The 19,995-nt window shown below is 40.2% G+C and overlaps 1 protein-coding gene across 8 annotated transcripts in view; it reads right to left on the reverse strand.

Moving 5' to 3' along the window:
- Fam172a (family with sequence similarity 172 member A) overlaps positions 1-19,995 on the reverse strand; it is a 374,184-nt gene that overhangs the window by 347,532 nt on the left and 6,657 nt on the right. For 7 of the 8 annotated variants that reach the window (XM_040729038.1, XM_040729036.1, XM_040729033.1 and 4 more), the window contains exon 2: positions 4,774-4,895. The exons of the other annotated variant lie outside the window; for it this stretch is intronic. In XM_040729038.1, coding sequence (XP_040584972.1) covers positions 4,774-4,879 — 106 coding nt within the window. In that variant the 5' untranslated portion in view covers positions 4,880-4,895. The remainder of the gene's footprint in view (positions 1-4,773; positions 4,896-19,995) is intronic. 8 annotated transcript variants of the gene reach the window in all.

A 19,995-nucleotide genomic window follows, 5' to 3' on the forward strand; every position in this document is an offset into this window, starting at 1 on the left:
TCACATAGACACAGGTCAAGATGCCACAGTAGTTAGGTTCCCCATACTATTACAAAATACCTGAAATAACGTAAAGGAGGAAAAGGTTAATTTAGATTACAGTTTGAATGTTTTGGTTGGCAGTGACTGGGGACCAGGGTACACTACAGAAAAAGCATAAAGCAGAAGCTGCTTCCTCGTGGTTGGCAGGAAGCAAAGAGACCTGAGTCTTGCTATCTCTTTCTTAACACTGCACAATGACTAAAACCTTCCTCTAGTGTCTGTCTCCATCTTATTAATGCTTCCGTACTCTAATAGTGTAATGCTGTAAACCAAGCCTTTGACACATGGGTTTGGGAGAACACTGCAAACCCAAACTAGCAAAATCTGCATGACTCAGGTCCATAATGTGCAGCATCACGTTTAAAAGGTTTACTGGATAACCTATGGGGGTGGAGAGTAGGGAGCGCTTCTCTGGAGAAGATCGTTTCTCCCACTCCTGGTGTTCTCCAGTTGTCATAGTTCTCGTCTAGGGTTGAGGCCCCAAAGCTTTTCTCCTTCCAAGTCATCATGTTCCTTGGTGTCCTATATGGGGTCTTGTTTAGGCAGCTGTTTTGCTGATCTTCCAGGATGTAGCCTCTCTGACAACAAACTCCCTGTGGCTCTTACAGTCTTTCTGCAACGATCCCTGAGTCTTAGGTGCAAGGTGCAAGAGTGTGTACTGGGAGAGATCAACTTGGGGTCACATACACACAGATAAAATGACACAGACTGAACAGGCTGCACTTACGTATTTAGGAGTGAGTGCGTGCGTGTACAATTAAGGAAAAGGAGACCATGACATTGACCAAGAGCAGGTGTGCCTGGAAGCAGTTAGAGGGAAAAAAAAAATCAAAGAGAGAGAAATGATGTAATTATATTAGAATTTTAAAAAAAAGAAGCATTATAAATGACAGATAGATAGATAGATAGATAGATAGATAGATAGATAGATAGATAGATAGATAGATAGATAGATAGATAGATAAAACCCTACTGGCAGACAAAAATTTCTTGATCAGTCTTCATCAATAAGGCTGGGAATAGCAAGGGATAAACATACTGAATTACAGTCAGGGCTATTATAAGTAATGATAATAATTAGCAGTAATGTTTACTAATGTCCAGAAAGCATCACAACAAAATGCAGGCGCTCTGGCAGTGAGAGCACAGGGGGAGTAAACCAAAATTAATTCACATAAGAAAGCAGACCTCTTAGAGAACATCTTTGCTGAAGTCCAAGAGACATTAAACAAATCAGTCATAAATGGTAGAAAAACTACAACCCTAGAAAACCAACAAAAGGAGAAGTTACTCTTTTAACTTTGGAGTGAAGACATCACTACAAAGCTATCTTCATTGCCATCCCCATGCAATGACAAAGTCTAATATGTAAAAAGCCTTCCTTTAATGACAGCAGTCACTATCCTCACCGTCTTCACTGCTGTCAACATTACAGTAAATTAAGTCAAACTCTCCTACACACACCACATTTTAGCGTGTGCGTCTATGTGTACACCTGTGTGGTGGACGAGACATGCCACAACACATGTGGAGTTCAGAGGACAACTTTCAGGAGTTGACATCATGCCATAAGGCTTGACAGAAAGCTTCCACTGCCCACTGAAGCAGCTCACTGACCCTAATTGAAACTTTCCTTCCAGAGTAGTCTGCCATATCTTCAGATTTCTCCACCACTTTCCATCCCAGTCAGAAACTCTTCTGAATTGTTCCCAACATTTACACTGCCATGCACAGTAGCTTCCACAACCACCTACCTGCCACTAGAACTCTGGGAGCATCTCAGAAGAAATAGCATCTACCAGGCAGCAAAGAGGAGTGCTATGAAATACAAATGGACATGGCATGGTTCGCACACTCATGAACTCACACCAGCTGTGCTTACCTGCACAAGACCTTCGTAAGACCAAGCAACCAAACTTCTGAATAGAAGATGACCCCCAGGCCCTGCCCACGACTGAGGAGCTATGGGTAGTTGACAGCTATCAGGGAGGGAGAATCAGTCTTCTCTGAGGGTGTGGCTACTGAACTTTCCACACTGCAGCAGTTGATCCCACAGCCATGGACATACAGGCGGCACTAATTGGATTTAGTGGGTTGTCACAAGCCAAACATGGGGAAGAGAGGAAGTTAGGAGGAAGAGGCTTGGGGAAGGGGATATGAGAGTTTGAAGGGGAAATAGGGGCACGTTTGATAGTTCATTGTATATATTATAAAATTCTCACATAATTTCATATTCTGAAGTACCTTCCATTCATTAAAAATTAAACTATCTCCAAATGTGCATTCTAGTCATATAAGTTTAATATCCTACAATTAATAAGTCAGTGACCATCATCCAGTATTCACATATCAATGCCCAATAGTGAAGAAATTCAAAAGCAAAATTGCCTTCTATTCTAGATGGTTTGCAGGCTTTGAAGTTTGCTCTAAAATTTACCTTATGTTGCATTTCCTTGTTTATTTTCTAATTCAGTTGAACAGCATGAGTCTTAGGAGTACTGACCTACCAGCACACTAGAAAGCCTTAGTAGAGCTTTTTTTTATTACTTAAAATTTGTTAATGGGAAATTGTCATTTCTTTGCATTTTTGAAAAAAATCAAATTGTAAATTTCCTTACTAACTAAAAAAAGAAAGTTCTTACTCAGAGGTGATAGTACAAACCTATAGCTCCAGCATTCAACAGGCTGAGACAGGAGGATCACTGCAAGTTCTAGGATATCCTGGACTATACAATGAGTTCAAACCAGCCCTGGGCAACTTATTAGGACCTGTCAAACACACACACACACACACACACACACACACACACACACACACACACACACACACACACACACACACAAAACAATACCCACCATAACTGGGCACCAAGGTACATACCACCTAAAAATAAAACAATACCCCCATAACTGGACATGGTGGTACACACCACCTAAAAATAAAACAATGCTCCCATAACTGGGCATGGTGGTACACACTGCCTGAAATACTAGCACTTGGGAAGTAGAGGTAGTGATCATGGGTGATCCTTATTTGATTCTCAGCCTTCTATATAAGATCAAGGATAGTATCAAGGATATCCAATGGCTACATAGCAAGTTTAAGGACAACCTGACTGAGATTCTCTTTTTTTTTTTTTTTTTTTTTTTTTTTTTTTGGTTTTTACGAGACAGGGTTTCTCTGTATTGTTTTGGAGGCTGTCGGTCCAGCCTGGCCTCGAACTCACAGAGATCCGCCTGCCTCTGCCTCCCGAGTGCTGGGATTAAAGGCGTGCGCCACCACTGCCCGGCTGAGATTCTATCTTAAAAAGAAAAGAAGTTCTTAAAAATATCAACTTACACAGATAGGAACTAATTTTAAAATTTTTAAAATGTTGATAATAAACCAGGATTAAAACACAGAGATTAATAGAAAAAATTATCATCATCATCACCAAAAGGAGACATCTTTGAGTCAGATATAATAAAAACTCATGCTAGACAGATAATAGACTTTTTAATTACAGAGTCATTGCACAAAAAGCAAGCACCCAAAGTCTTCAACACCAATTCTGTTTGTTCTTATTGCTGGAACCTTATTTGTTTCTTGTTACAAGACTTAATGGCTTTCACTTGGCCCTACCCTGCTCAGCCTGAGGGAACAAAGTCTAAAAAGATGGACTGGCTAACTGCATTATGTTTTAGTGTTTTATATTTTTAAAAAAGTCTAGAAAAACAGGTCTGGGGAGATGGTTCCCTTGTTAAAGCACTTAAAGTAGCAAGCAGCAGGAGGACCCAAGTTCAGATTTTCATCACCAACATTAAGAACTAGGTACACAGACACATATGTATCTGTGACTACAGCACTGGGTGACAGAGACATCATCTCAGTTTTATTGGCCACCAGTCCAGTTAAATCAAAAAGTTCCTAGTTCAGTGAAGGACCTTGTCTCAAAAAAGAAAAAAATGGTGTAGAGTAATTGTAGAAAATATTCAGCACCAACCTTTGGCCTCCATATATGCACATACCTGCATGAACATACACATACATATATACACAAAAGCACATGACTTAAAGTGAAAATTCTCATGCTGAGGTGACTATGACTTTAACAAGTTGGGACCCTGAAATAGAGCAAGCATCATTGGAAATGAGCCTCCAGGGCATTCTTAGATCCCTTTATTTTCCCAGTTCTCCCACTCTGATAAATCTATGGCTCCTATGTGGTAGACAACATACCATATCTATAATTGTTACAGTCTACTACTTATCTTCTGCCCTAAGTAGTAACATTTGTGGTCTCTATACTCTTATTTTCTTTGATAACATTACAATCTCTCTACATCCTACATTGTGCAGGTACTCCCTGACATTATTCTTCATAACAATATTATGCAGAAATACATAGTAGCATAATAGCAGAATACAGGAAGGCCAGAATATGTGACAGTCCACTCAGAAAAATATGGAAAAGATACTAATCTTGATTGAAAAGTCTTGAAAGTGTTTGTTTTATCATTAAATGGTGACCTTGAGCAGGAAGACCATTGAGAAGCCTTCTCTCTGTGAACTCTTGAGTCTATGATTCATTTCAGGCATTCGAATGGCTGCTGTGAGCAATATAAACACTTGCAAATAGCTTAGGCACTGATATTCTTATTTTACAACTGAAATGAACGAAGAGTCCTAAGTATTTCTACCTTTCACTGTGCATGATGAAATTTCCCTGAAAAGGTAATTTAAGTATGTACCTTTCAATGCTGTAGTCTTTTCTTTTTCATCTGGACCTCCCTGCTGGATTTGTGCCGTGCTTATCCAAATTGGCAAGAAAATTAAAGAGCTCAAGGAAATAGACATCAATCTTCAGAACAGTCTAGAATGAATGAAAGCCACAAATTAAGCTCTACTCAAACCCTACCTGCTCCATGAAAGTTTCCTAGCTCCTACAAGAGAAAGAGGATAACTTCACACCTTCATTTGCCACTCTACTTTGTAGATGCCCATGCCTCAAAATGTATTATTTGCCTGCTTCAAATGACAGTATTTGTATGTCATTTGACTCAGCCAATGGCTTAAAACTGTTGTTATAGCACAAATGTCACCAAACACAAAATCTTCAACCTACAGATAACCTGTAAACTTGCTTGACTGTACTTAGCTCCTTATCAGTCAATGGTGTTTGCTGGTGCATGTGCCTGTGTGTATGCTTGAGACACAGTTTGTCTGTGTAGTCCAGGACAGCCTAAATGCATAATCCTTTTTCCTTAGTTATGATCATCTCATATTTTAAATCTCCAGGTAATTTTGAAAGTGTGAAATTTAATGTAAACTGTAAGCATGTGCAATTTAGAAGGTCAGAGTGTTCTTGCCTAACATGCAGATAGTTATTAAGGGAAAATACATAAATATATAAAGCAACTATATGGCCTAAAATTTAATTAAAAATAGAACTTTAAGAAAAACAACCAGAAGCTTTTAAAAAGAAACTATGCTTGCTTCAGTGCCTGAAATCTATGCTCTATAAATGGCACCCTAGTAAATAGCATACTAAAAAATTATGACTTACTAAAGTCTCATTCTTCTCCGCTTCAACCAAAAGCACTAACACTATAGCTGGCTGGTCACAGGCTGCTCATGAGCAAGATGGAAACAACTAACCCTAAAGTTTGAAAGCAAAAGCTGCAACACATACAATAGAAATACTTCTATTTAGAGCACACATAATGAAAATTACATCCAAGCCAGGCATGGTAGTGTGTGGCCATAATCCTAGCAATTACACTGAGAAAGGGGGATTACAAGTTTGAGGCTAACCTGTGCTATAAAGCAAAACTCCACTGAGAGTGAACAAGAAGATGAAAAACCAACACTGACAACACAAAAGTCTGAATGCTTGGTATCCATTTACTGAAACTACTGGGGAAGGATTAGGAGGCATGGGCTTGTTGGAGAAGGCGTGTTATTGGGATGGGCTTTGAAGTTTTAAAATCCCAAGCCAGACCCAGTCCCGCCCTCTCTCTCTCTTCCCGCCTCTCCCTCCCTCTCCCTCCCGCCTTCTGCCTGCAGATCAGGATGTAAAGCTCTCAGTTACGGCTCCAGTGCCAAGTCTGTCTGCTTCCTGCCATGATGAGCATGGACTAACCCTCTGAAACTGTAAGCAAGCCCTAAGTGTTTTAAGTGTTGCCTTGGTCATAGTGTCTCTTCACAGAAATAGAACAGTAACGAAGACACATTCCCCCATCAATCACTAATTAAGAAGATGCCCTATAGGCTTGTCTCCAGCCAGATATTATTCTCAATTGTGTTCCCTCCTCTCAGATGGCCCTAGCTGACGTCAAATTAGCCAGCACAATGACTAAATCATTTTTCTTTAGCCTCAAATTATCTGATTCCTGAACAGAACAATTATATATTCATTGTAGCTATATTAATAAAGAATATGTTTTAATGCAAAGATCACATTTATGATTCACATTTTTAAAATGTGTTTGTTTATTTTATGTGTGTGTACTTGAGTGTAGGTGTGTACATCATATACATCCAAGAGTCTGGGGAGGTCAGAAGAGAAATCAGATCCCATGGATCTGGAGTTCCAAGTCCTTGGTAACAGCATCAAGTGCTCTTAACACTAAGCCATCTCTCCAGGCTAAAAACACAGTTTCAAGAATCCCTTTCTTGATTTCATGATTAAATAGCAACAAACAATCACTATTCTCTATTTTATACGAAACAACCTACAATTCACAGAGTATGGTGTATTGTGATGATGGCATATGAGCTAGAGGGTCAGTTATTAACTTCTACATGTAGCCCCAACCCTTACAGTAGCACACAGAGCAAGCAAGCAGGAAGTAAACAAGGTGTGTGTCACTCTTGTGTCCTGTTCCAGACTGTACCCTCTTGAGCTACTTTCTATGGCTTTGGCACAGCTGGCAAAGCTAAATCAGGAGCACTATAAATTCTCAATTGAGTTTTCCTAATAGAAATTCAGAGGCCTAACCCGCATGACCACAGAAAACCGTTACTAAAAGTGCAGCCAGCAAGGCACTTGCTACATTTGATATATATTAATATGTGCACTCAACACAGCTTATTTGGCATTAACTGATGGAGGTAGAGTAGTAGAAGGTTTTCACTGATGTGAACTGCGACACGGTTGACATGTTGTATACTGGATGATAAGCACTGCTGTGTAAATGTGGGTTCCTGGAAATGGTTACAGTACAAACTAAATTCAAAACATCTCGCTTTGCACTTTTGTTAACTACTCAAAGCAATTATCACATCTTCTTCCTTTCTATGATTCCAGCAGAGAACCCACTGCATAGAATAAAGCTATAAGCAACCTGCCATGTGTAAACGGGCATCTAGTCAGCATTTCAAAACACAGAACAGTAGAACATTTATTTGCCCTGTTTGCTCAAAATATGGTGTAAAATATACATAAAGATACTAAGGGGCCTATTTTTCCACATTTGTTTGGTCTTAAGCAGGTATTAAATACAAACTAGATACAGCGATACTTCCTTCATATCCTGAACACATGGATGAACATACAAAATATGGTCCAGAACAAGTAAAATTGAGTTCATACTCACCTAACACTGGGACTGATCTGAATTGATCCTGGCAACAAAGACAGCAGACTTACAAATGAGAGTTCACTAAGCAAACTGGTACTAGCAATTTATGAAGAACTAATGACCTAGAGAAATTACAATTGAAAAAGTAACAAGGGGGAGCTCTTGGACCCCAGACTGATGGCTGATTTAGATCCCCTGAATGTGGGTGTCAGTGAGCAGGACTAGAAAATCTATGGGGCCTTGGGTAGTAGATCAGTATTTATCCCTGGCATACAACTGGACTTTGGGTGCCCATCCCACAATGAGGGATGCTCTCTCAGCCTGGACACATGGGGGAGGGCCTAGGCCCTGCCCTGAACGAATAGAGAGATTCTGGAGATCCCCCATGGAGGGTCTTGCTCAGGTCAACTGTTTCTGTGGGTTTCACCCACCAAGTCTTGACCCCTTTGCTCATCGCTCCTCCCTCTCTGAAACTGAATCCCAGGATTCAGCTCAGTGTTTAGCTGTGGGTGTCTGGGTGGCTTGCTTTTATATACAGCCCAGGACAACCTGACCAGGTGAGCACTGCCCAGTTGGGTAGAGGTTCTCCCATATCAATAATTAATCAAGAAAATAGTCCACAGGCATGCCCAGAGGCTAATCCAATGGAGGCAATCTTCAACTTATTGTCACTCTTCTTAAGTGACTTCTCACAAAAACAAGCACATTATTAAAAAGTGTACCTACACGAAGACCAATAATATACATTCAACTTTTATTCAAACTTTTGCCCGAAAGATTACTGTTCCCACAATGACCACAAGATCACCAATTTCTCTTATACAATTATCTTAAGTTATCTCTACAAATGTCAAGGGCAGAAAAAGTTGAGACATACCATATAGATATCAAAAAACCTTGACATTAGGAAGTAAATTAACCTGAAAAAAGAACCCTAGATATTAAACAGGAGACAGGCTTCCAACTCTTGTAACATTTACCTATCACCCTTTATGAAAAGGTTGATAACCTCATTTACTAATTTCTATTACTAGGATAATGAAAATTGGGAGTTTTGGGGACACTGGATGTAATTACCTAAAGTTGTCAACTAAAACTGTCTCATTAACTTCAGTGTGTTATGTGGCATTAAGACTGATAAGAATCACTCCCCACTGTTCCCCACAATGCTTTGACAAATCAAAAAACATAAAAGAACCAGTTAAGAAACACCAAATAAGCCAGATGGTGATGGTGTATATCTTTAATCCCAGCACATAGGAGGCAGAGACAGGAGAATCTCTGTGAGTCTGAGGGCAGTCTGGCCCACAGAGTGACTTCTGGAACAGGTTCCAAAGCTACAGGGAAATGTCTCAAAAATTCAAACAAAAAAAAGAAATATCCAACAAAACAATTTTAAAAGAGAATAGTATTACATTGCTGTTTCTTTATCATAGTTCCCAAAATTAGAAGTAAACTTGCAGATTATACATTTTATCTACGAAAAGAAGAAAATTCAACAGAAAAGACTAGAAAACTATAGAGTTCTATATGGAAATGCTACATCTGACATTAAGAAAGTAAATATGAACTAAGACAATTCTCAATTATGAAGCCTAACCAAAGAACAATTTGGTAGACATTTTAGACACTTTCACAAAAATGGAGAGTTACAGGCAAGTAAAAACTAAATGTCAGGTAGAGTATACCATCCTCATGATTGTAGAAAACCCAAGTGTGTCAAGTAGTCATCACTTTTATACATGTCAAATATACTTGTCAATATGTCAGATACAAACAATAAGTACAACTAAGGTATGTAACTGAAGTCTAAATTAAGCAAGTAGAGACGATCATCAGATTGTCAAACAGACAACCCCATTAAATAGCAAAACTATAGGCCAAAAAGCCCACAGCAAATGCTTTTCTCCCGTAAGCATGTTTGCTCACAACTCAGCTAAACTTATTGAACTTGAGCTTCAACTTACGTTTTAAAACATGGTATGAATATGGTATCCATTAGATGAATTATCAACTAGCATTTTAAGAGGAATCTGCTGCACAGATACCAGGCATACAGCCAGCCATGAGTCTCTTACAACTGCTCCAGGAGTTGAGGTCAGGTGCAAAGCCTCACTTAACCTCAGGCCTTTCCCATCATTTGGAAACTGAGCCAATAGCAGACACTGTGCTCTTAGACAGGACAAATCTAATGGGAAACATTTGTTCAGAACCTGGCAGAAGTTTATCAGTTCTGAATGCAAATTAAACACTTCTCTCAGACCAAGATCCTCCTAGAGGTCAAATCTGGACCTAATACATATTTAGTAAGCACTCAACAACAATGCTGCACCCTTACTCCCGGAACTGATAATACTCATTTTCCACATCAAATTCTGTTTGTGAATCTGTTTCTGAAAAACCTAAGCTGACAAATGCAAAAAAAAAAACGTAAGAAATATAAAGACAGAGTTGTTCCACTGTGTACATCTACAAAACACTCCCATATCCAAGGCTTGGGAAACAGATGAAGAGGATCGGGAAGTTTGCTGTGGTCGAGTCTCCTAGTGATATGAGAAGCTACACCCAGAAAGTCCCACCAGCATGACTGCCTGAACATGACCTGAACAAAAACAGTATCAGTAGATGTGCCAAAGTGCATGGGAGAAAGCCCAGGAGGCCTCAAGTCTACACAGAGAATGACAGAACTAAGGGACACTGTGGGAAAAGAAACAGCCTTCCCCAGGGAAGAACACACCAAGTGGTTAGCCAGTGCCAATGGCCAATCCTGGAAACACACAAGGAACATCTTCACAACAATCATCCCAGTCTATTGACAGAATGTGAAAATGGGCTAAAATCCTGAGAAAAATAAAAAATAGCTTGGCTTGTTTTTCTAAAAACAAAGTAAAAGGGGAAATTCTGTGGAGGTAGCCACTGGAGGGAGGACTTGCTGTTAGGATGAAACTAAGCAAACATTTTATTCCATGCTTTGTCTGAACACAGCATTTTATTAAAGTAATTTCTATTTGCTAAAATGACATCATAAAAATACTGCTTTTTCTTCATGACAGTTAAACCTCCTTTTACTGAAAACCACAACTCAAGTGCCCTTCTTTGACTCTATAATTAAAGATACTAAAGGCTCTACCAGAAAGAAACTCATAGTTCTAACAAACACTTGCAGCACAGAAGCAAGATGCAGGGTCACATTCAACAACCTGGACCTTTCCAACACTGAACCCCAGACCCCACACACAGACACAGACAAAAATAAGAAAATCCCATTCCCAACAATGAAAGTAACAAAATTGGGCAGAGTCGAAACAGCTCTATAATGAAATCTCTAAAGGCTGACAAAAGGGAAGGCACTAGAGACAGAAAGCCTCTCTGAATGTGGATCGCCACACTAGGGATAGCTAGAACAATCCTAAACAATAGAAGAACTGCTCTACCTTTCTGAATAGAAACAGAGGGGGGGGGATGGGATGGGGCAGGGGGAGGTGGAATGAGAGACTGGGGGAAAGGAGGGAGGGAGAAAATAAGAAGAAAAAGAACTATGTAAAGTTATAGTACAGAGCTACAGTAATTTAAAAATAAATACATATTGACATAAAAACAAACACATTGATCAAAAGAATTGAATCAAAGTTCCCAGACATAAATCCACATACATGTGGATATCTGATTTTTGATATGGAAGCCAGAAACACATACTTAAAGAAAAACAGTATCTTCAACAAATGGTGCTAGCCAAACTTTGTGTCTGCATGCAGAAGAATGCAAATAGATCATATTCATCACACTGCACAAAGCTCAAGTCCAAGTGGGTAAAAGACCTCAACATAAAACCAGATGCACTGAGCTTGAGATGAGTTAGTGGGGAATAACCTTGAACTCACTGGCAAAGAAGATGACTGTCTGTACAAAACACCACTACCACAGGCAATAAAATCAACAATTAATAAACGGAGTTTCATGAAACTAAAAGCTACTGTAAGGCAAAAGACACTGTCAATCAGACAAAATGGCAGCCTACAGAATGTGAAAAGATTTCTACCAACCCCACATTCGATAGAAGACTAACATCCAAAATACATAAAGATCTCAAGAAACTAGATATCAACAAATGAAATAATTCAGTTAAAAAATGGAGAACAGATCTAAACAGAAAATTCTCAACAGAGGAATCTCAAATGGCTGAGAAACACTTTAAGAATGTTCAACACCCTTAGCCATCAGGTAAATGCAAATCAAAACGATTTTGAAATTCAAGCTTACATCTGTCAGAATGGCTAAGATCAATACCACAAGTTACAGCTCATGCTAATGAGGATGTGGAGCAAGGGGAATGCTCCTGTACTGGGGTGGTAGTGCAAACTTGTATAGTCACTATGGAAATCAATATGGAGATTCCTCAGAAAGCTGGGAATTGATCTACTTGGAGACCCAGCTGTACCACTCATGGGCATATACCCAAAGGATGCTCCACCCTACCACAAAGACACTTGTTCCAACCATATTCATTTGCTGCTCTATCCATAATAGCCAAAAGATGGAAACAGTCTAGATATCCCTCAGCAAAAGAATGGATAAAGAAAAATGTGGTATATTTACACAGTGGAGTATTACTCAGCTATTTAAAAAATTGACATCATAACTGCAGCAATGCCTCAGCAATTAAGAGCACTAGCTGTTCTTCCAGATAGCCTGGGTTCAATTCTCAGCATCTACATGGCAGCTCACAACTGTCTGTAACTCCAGTTCTAGGGGATCAAATATCCTCAAACAGACATACAAGCAGGCAAAACACCAATGTACATAAATAATTTGTTTTAAAAATGACATCATGAAATTTTCAAGCAAATGGGATAGAATTAGAAAAAATCCAGAGTGAGGTAATCCAAACCCAGAAAGATCAATATGGTATGTATTCATTTATTAAAGGATATTAGCTGTTAAGTAACCATAACCAAGCTATAATCAGAAGATCCAGAGATGCTAGGTAAAGAGGAGGGGTGGGGGGGCACAGGGATCTCCCTGGGAAGGGGAAACTGGGGTCAAGTTAGGGACAAGAGCAAGGGGATCGAGTGGAGGGGGAGGGTGTGGGGAGAGATGGCTGGAACTGGGGGAAGGTTTTTGATGGGTGATGTGGAAACTTAGTGCAATGGGAAGTTCCTGGAATCTATGAAGGTGATTCCAGTGAGTACTCCCTGTAATGGGAATATGGACTCTCAAATGTCCATCCATTGTAGCCAGGCGAGGCTTCCAGAGGCAGGACTAGGTTACATTCAACTGAGTTGTTGGTCAAGGGATGCTAAGACAAAATCTTTCTCTGAAAACTGACATCTGGGACCCCGTTGCCAAGAACAACACCCACACCCTAACTGAACATGCAGAAGTTGAGCTGGTGCCTACATGGAGCCCTTACCCTTTTGTTATAGTCTCTTTGGTACAGGAAGCTACTTTGTAGGCTACTCAAGGAGATACATGGACACCAACCCAGTCACAAAACCTTTGACCTACAATATGTCCTTCTTACAAAATATGCTTGGGCAATGGTGGCACAGAAATTGTGGAGCAGTCAATCAATATCTGATTTGACCTCAGGCCCAGTCCATGAGATGGAACCCATACCTGACACTGCTTGGGTAACCAAGAACTGGAGACTATAAAATTAAGAGACCTACAGTAAATCCAAATACTTCTGACCAAAAAAAATTAATACAATGACTTCTAATGATATTCTGCTATACCCAAAGAGACACCTCCTCTGGCAACAGATGGGAGCAGTGCAGACATTATTCAGAGAGCTAGTCTAAATGGAATGTCTCCATCAAATCACTCCTCTTAGAGCTCAGGGAGTCCCACAGAAGAGGAGGCAGAAAGAGATGGAGGACACAGGAGAACAAGGCCCTCTGAATCAACTGTGCAAGGCTCACATGAGCTCACAGAGCAGCAAGCTCAGGGACTGCACCAGGGTCTCTGTGTTTATATTATAGCTATTAGCTTAGTATTTTTATGGGACTCCTGGGTGCAAAAAAAAAGGTGGGTCTCTGACTCTTGTGCCTGCTCTCGGGACTCTTTTCCTCCTGCTGGGTTGTCATGTCCAACTTCAATATGGTTTTTTTTTGCTTCATTGTATTATATTTTATATTGTCATGTTTGGTTGTTATCTCTTAGAAGCCTGTCCTTTTCCAATGAAGGATAGAAAGGGAGTGGATCTGGAGAGTAGGGTAAGAGTGAGGAGGAACTGGGAGGAATAGAAGGAGGGGAAACCACAAACAGGATACACTATATGAGAAAAAAACTATGTTCAATAAAAGAAAAAATATGAAAAAAATTAATGCTCAACGGTATTAAGAGGTGGGACATTTAAAGAATAATTAGGTCATGAGAAGAGAGCCTCATGAACTGATTAGCAGAGGGTTAATAACAATATGCGTGTTAAGTCCTCTGTGCCCTGTGCATGCATCTCCTGCCCTTCTAACATGTTCTGGTGCAGAAATCAGGCTTTTATCAGGACTTCTCAGAGTTTACAACTATGAGCACATGAATTCCTACCTATGTTTATCATTCACCTTGGTTGTACTTGTCCCCTCATCAGAAAATGGATTCCAAAAGCCATCATGCCATGGAAAGGCATAAAAGAAGGAAGCTTAAACTTGAAATGTCCAGAGAAAGAAGAAAATCTACAGAAGCTACACACTGTAATGGTTTCAACTATATGATATTCTAAAAAAATGCAGAACTATGACAATAGAAAATAGATAAATGTTTGCTAGCAGATGGAGAGCAGGACAGATGAACTAGTGCAAAACAGCAATCGACACTATCTGAATGATCTTTGGATGATGGATGGCATATACTGGTCAAAACCCTTAGAGGTAAATACAGAAGGAGGTAGGAGGAGGGTTAAAGGGAGTAGCAGGATACACGTGATCTCATGAGGAAAACTGGAGAAAGGGGCGACTCCTTAAAAAGGGGGAAGGAGGTAAACACCAAAGGAGGGAGGTGGGTCAATAAGGATGTATGAAGAGCCACAGGAATCATACTGCTAAGTATTAAATTTTAAAAGCCTATAATGCGCATAATATACATGTAGCTTAATGAACTTTTCCCATCTGAGCTGACAGTACCAAAGATCACCTAGCAAGAAAACCCAATACCAAACATGAGGAGACCTCTTCTGAGTTACTGACAAAGGCTATCCTAGACATTCCCAAAACATACAATGTAGTGGTGTTGCCCTTGGTTAACCCCAGAGTGGAAGGTAAGATTCTGCTGCTAAAGACACTGTGTACTTCAGACACAGGCTTCAAAGGTCCCTGAATTGAAACTGACCTTAACATTTCTTCTCCTGAGGATAAGGTTTCATGGTACCATAGGGCGTCAAGCAAGCTTGCAAAGGAGGGAAGCAACAAGCAGTCCTAACTACCTATGACACCTATTACCACATCAAGAAGCATCATGAAAAATAGCCAGAAGGATGCAGTAGTGTTAACACACATCTTGGTGGTAAGCAACAGCTCTTCTGTGTTGACATTTCATTTATGATCTAACAAATAAAGCTTGCCTAAAGATCAGAGTACAAAGCTAGCCACACTAGTTAGTCATAGAGACCAGGCAGTGGTGGTACACACCTTTAATCCCACCAATTGGGAGACAGAGACAGATGGATCTCTGTGAGTTCAAGGCCTACACAAGACTGAATCTGTCTAAAAGAGAAACAGAGCTCACACAAAGGTGATACCAGCACTTGGAGTCTCACACCTTTAATTCCTATACTAGGGTGGTGGAGACAGGAGTGATATGACTGGGCAGAGAGGACACAGGAGCTCAGAACAGTCTAAGGTTTCATACAGAAGGGAGCCTGAGTATTCATAGAGACGGATGAAGTTTGAAGAGCAGTCAGTCTGAGGATGCAGTCTTCAGACAAATTTTTTATTATTGAGACCAAAGAGAATTCATGCTACACTCTTTAACTGAACTTAAAGCCCTCTCAGTAAGAGGGAGATCTAGGAAACCTTGGTAACTCCCCGGTGCTAATGGAGTCATAGTTACTAAGAATCAACAACCACTAATTGCTAAGTGAACGCAATCCCTAACAATCTATAAACATTTGTCCTTATATCCACAGAAAAGTATAGTCTTCACCCCTCATGATGGAAACTGCTCTTTGCAACAGATGGAGACCTCTACAGAAAACCACAACCAATCAAAATGCAGAATTGACGAGCCTGGTTCCAACAAATACATACAAAAGTACTCCTGCACATAAGGCTGAGGAGACAGTGAAAGAACATATGGAAAGAGCCAGATGATCGGGTATTATGAGATGGTGTCTCATAATAATATCAGAAGATACTCCATCAATTCTCACCAATATGGCTGCCCAATAGTGAGCTAAACAAAGGAGATATTGATGAACATGCCAACGTGGGGTACAGGGTTTATGAGGCCTCAACTCCATAGGCAACTGAGGAAAGTTGGAAAAAGCAAAGTGATCTTCCCAAAGAAGTGAATACCAATTTGTTGTCTAGTGCTAAACAGTCAGTCCTAAAACCATATATAACAAGTAACATTATATGAATTTAACAGGTTATACAGGAATATACACATCTATACAAATGCATACATGCATCAGGTAAAACTTAGTAAAAAAGAGGCCATGAATTTGAAGGAGAGAAGGGTCGAGTATATGGGAAGGTTTGGAAGGAGGAAAGGGATGGGGAAATGTTGTAATCATGATCTCACTTGTTTTGAAACCTCAGAATACAGAACGTGAGAGTGTATACCAGTGTAAACCATAGACATGGTGACGAGTTGCCAGTGCAGGTACACTGGTTGTAACAAAAGTACCACTTTAGTAGGGGGTTTGATGCTGGGGGGTGAGGCAAAGAATGTTGACAAAAGGGACATTGTGTATCCACAAAAAGGCTAGGAAATGAGAGCTCTCCATATTTTCCACTTAAATTTACTATGGACCTGAAATACTTAGAAAATAAAATGCACTAAAAGTTCTATCCATAAAAGAAATAGAGTTAAAACTACTGTCTTTTGAGGAGATCAAATCTTAGACATGACCAAAAACACATACCCCAAAGATGAAGCTGAGGGTGTAATTCTAAAACCAGAAACACGACTCAGTGTCTATCCCTAAAACCAACATAAAAAGTTAGATATGTTAGCCTCCATCCACCAGTCCTTACCATGAGCTGAGAGACCAAGACAGTAACACTGGCAGAAGCAAGACAAAAGAAACTGCAATAGCTGGGCAGTGATAGAACACACTTTTAATCCCAGTACTTGAGAGGCACAGGCAAGTGAATCTCTGTGAGTCTGAAGTCAACCTGGTCTACAGAGCTACACAGAGAAACCCTATCTCAAAAAGTTAAAAAAATTAAAAATTAAAAAAAAAACGTGGAAAGCAAGAAGCAATTCTGAAAGTTGCCGTCTGACCTCCTTCACATGTACTACATACATGCATGCCAAAGCAAGCATGCATCCACACTCACTTATGCATGTACACATACATACATATGTTTAAACTAAATAAAAATTTGTAGCAACAACAACAAAGGTAGTATCTCACAACAATAGTCAGATGAGAGGCCTGTAAGAAGGTCCATCAAATTCATTGATTGGAATATAATAATCCCAAATGTGTTGACATTAAGAAGCAACTAGGATCAAACATCTTGGAGTTCCATTAAGAGTGCAGCACTCAGGAATGGGATTCATCCCCCCAAAAACAAGGCCTAAGAGCTAGGAAGATGGTCCAGAGGGCAAAGCACTTGCCATGTACACAAAAGGACTGGAGCTTGGATTCCAAGCAGTCATGAAATGCTAGTCAGTCTGGCCTTCCGTCTGTAATTCCAGCACTAAGGCAGCAGGGGCAGGCAGGGCATTTTGGAGCAAGGCTGGCAGCTAAGCTAGCAGTATCAGTGAACTCTGGGTCATAAAAGCCAGTCTTCTGCCTCTGACACCCACATGCATGCACACCTGCACACAGATATGCACCCACACAAGTAAGCATGGAAACACAAGCATGCACCACAAATACATTTGCATCACAACTTCTAGGACCCTTAAATTCATGGTTCCCCTGTAGGCTTAGCAATAGCCCAATATACAAACAATTAATTTCAATAAATTCTTGCGTGTAGCTTCTATCTAAACCAACTTTGTTATTTTCCATTCAGTGCACTGGCTGCACCTTAAGCTGCTGCTGCCCCAACTGGCAACTGCAACTCTGCAGCTCCCAGCAGCAGTTAGGCACCGGCTCTAAGGCGGCTAAAGGAAACCATCTAAATCTCTGTCCTTCTACAGAACTCAGGATTCAGAGGGGGACCTAACTAAATCTCTGTCCTTCTATAGAACTCAGGATTCAGAGGGGGACCTAACTAAATCTCTGTCCTCCTATAGAACTCAGGATTCAGAGGGGAAACCATCTAAATCTCTGTCCTTCTATAGAACTCAGGATTCAGAGGGGAAACCATCTAAATCTCTGTCCTTCTATAGAACTCAGGATTCAGAGGGGAAACCATCTAAATCTCTGTCCTTCTATAGAACTCAGGATTCAGAGGGGAAACCATCTAAATCTCTGTCCTTCTATAGAACTCAGGATTCAGAGGGGAAACCATCTAAATCTCTGTCCTTCTATAGAACTCAGGATTCGGAGGGGAAACCATCTAAATCTCTGTCCTTCTATAGAACTCAGGATTCAGAGGGGAAACCATCTAAATCTCTGTCCTTCTATAGAACTCAGGATTCAGAGGGGAAACCATCTAAATCTCTGTCCTTCTATAGAACTCAGGATTCAGAGGGGAACCTAACTAAATCTCTGTCCTCCTATAGAACTCAGGATTCGGAGGGGAAACCATCTAAATCTCTGTCCTTCTATAGAACTCAGGATTCAGAGGGGAACCTAACTAAATCTCTGTCCTTCTATAGAACTCAGGATTCGGAGGGGAAACTATCTCAATCTCTATCCTTCTATAGAACTCAGGATTCAGAGGGGAACCTAACTAAATCTCTGTCCTTCTATAGAACTCAGGATTCGGAGGGGAAACTATCTCAATCTCTATCCTTCTATAGAACTCAGGATTCAGAGGTTGGAGTGAGGTCCTCCTAACTCAGGAAGGCTGAGTAGCAAATAGCTAATTTTCTCTCGTTTGCATCTCCAGAGAAAGGGGGCCGTCCTTCTGCTCAGCCCCTACTAAAGCACCCTGCCTACTTCCTGTCAGCTAGCTGCTGACTCAACCTCCTGAACCCAGGTTCATTTTATCTAATCAGACAAATTTAACATGTCTTTGCATCATTTACAAAAGAAGCAAAATGTAACACATCTTTACACAGTTAAAATAATAATCAAGCACACAACAGAATTCACAAGATATTTGATACTTAAAAGAGAAAATGTAACAATGAAAAGAACTTAGGGCGAGGCTCCCTTCAACCCCCCCCAGTACTAACAGTCAACTAAGAAACTACTCACCTAAAATGCCTAGTCTCTTTTTACACACACACACACACACACACACACACACACACACACACACACCATTAAAAGTTAAAACTGAAAACCATAGAAATTGCTGACAAGGTTTGGAATGAATTATTAGTAAGCTCCAGATTCAGTCAGCCACACTGATAGAGGAAAACCACTTTTACACTGCAGTACACTGTAGTATATAAAATTATGATAGTAAGCTAACTGTACTAAATATATTGTGCACTTCTGTTTTGTAAGTTAGCTGTAAGTTATTCACAGTGTTTTCAAGTCATATCCTAACCCTAAGTTGAAGAGTACTCCTATGTGTCCACCAGTTTCAGAACTTCTGGGAACCAGAGATACCTTTGTACTCCCCCTTCTCCTCCATCTGAACAAGCGTGCTTGCACCGTGTTCTGCATTTGTTAGGTGTTGTGTTTTGTTTTGTTTTGTTTTTTTATCTGCCATCCATTCATTACAGAGCCAATTACATTAACAACAATGTCTTATTCCTTTCTACATTTGTAGAGTTTTGAAAATGGGATGTTACTCACTCTGAGGGAGACTTCCTCCCATGGCCAGTTAATTTCTACTTGCCTATGATCACATCTTTCCTTGACAATCCCAACAATCCCTGTTTTATACCTCTGACAACTTCCCACTCTAAATCACACATATCAAGTTGAAGTTTCTCTGGTCCTAGATCATCTCAGGACAAGATACTGTCAGCTAAAGATCAGTCCTAAGTCCAAGCACACCAAAGTTATTCCACCTCAACACTGTAGCATTTTAGTCTCTTCCTTGCCTTGCCAAAGGCTACCCAATAGCAAATGCGGTTCTCAACCCTTCCTCACTCCCGCATCTGGATGCAGACCAAAACCTAGTGTTTATCTTGTAACCATGCCTGGGGAACGAG

This window comes from Mesocricetus auratus, unplaced genomic scaffold (assembly GCF_017639785.1).
Source record: "Mesocricetus auratus isolate SY011 unplaced genomic scaffold, BCM_Maur_2.0 Super-Scaffold_100020, whole genome shotgun sequence".
Lineage (NCBI taxonomy): Eukaryota > Metazoa > Chordata > Mammalia > Rodentia > Cricetidae > Mesocricetus > Mesocricetus auratus.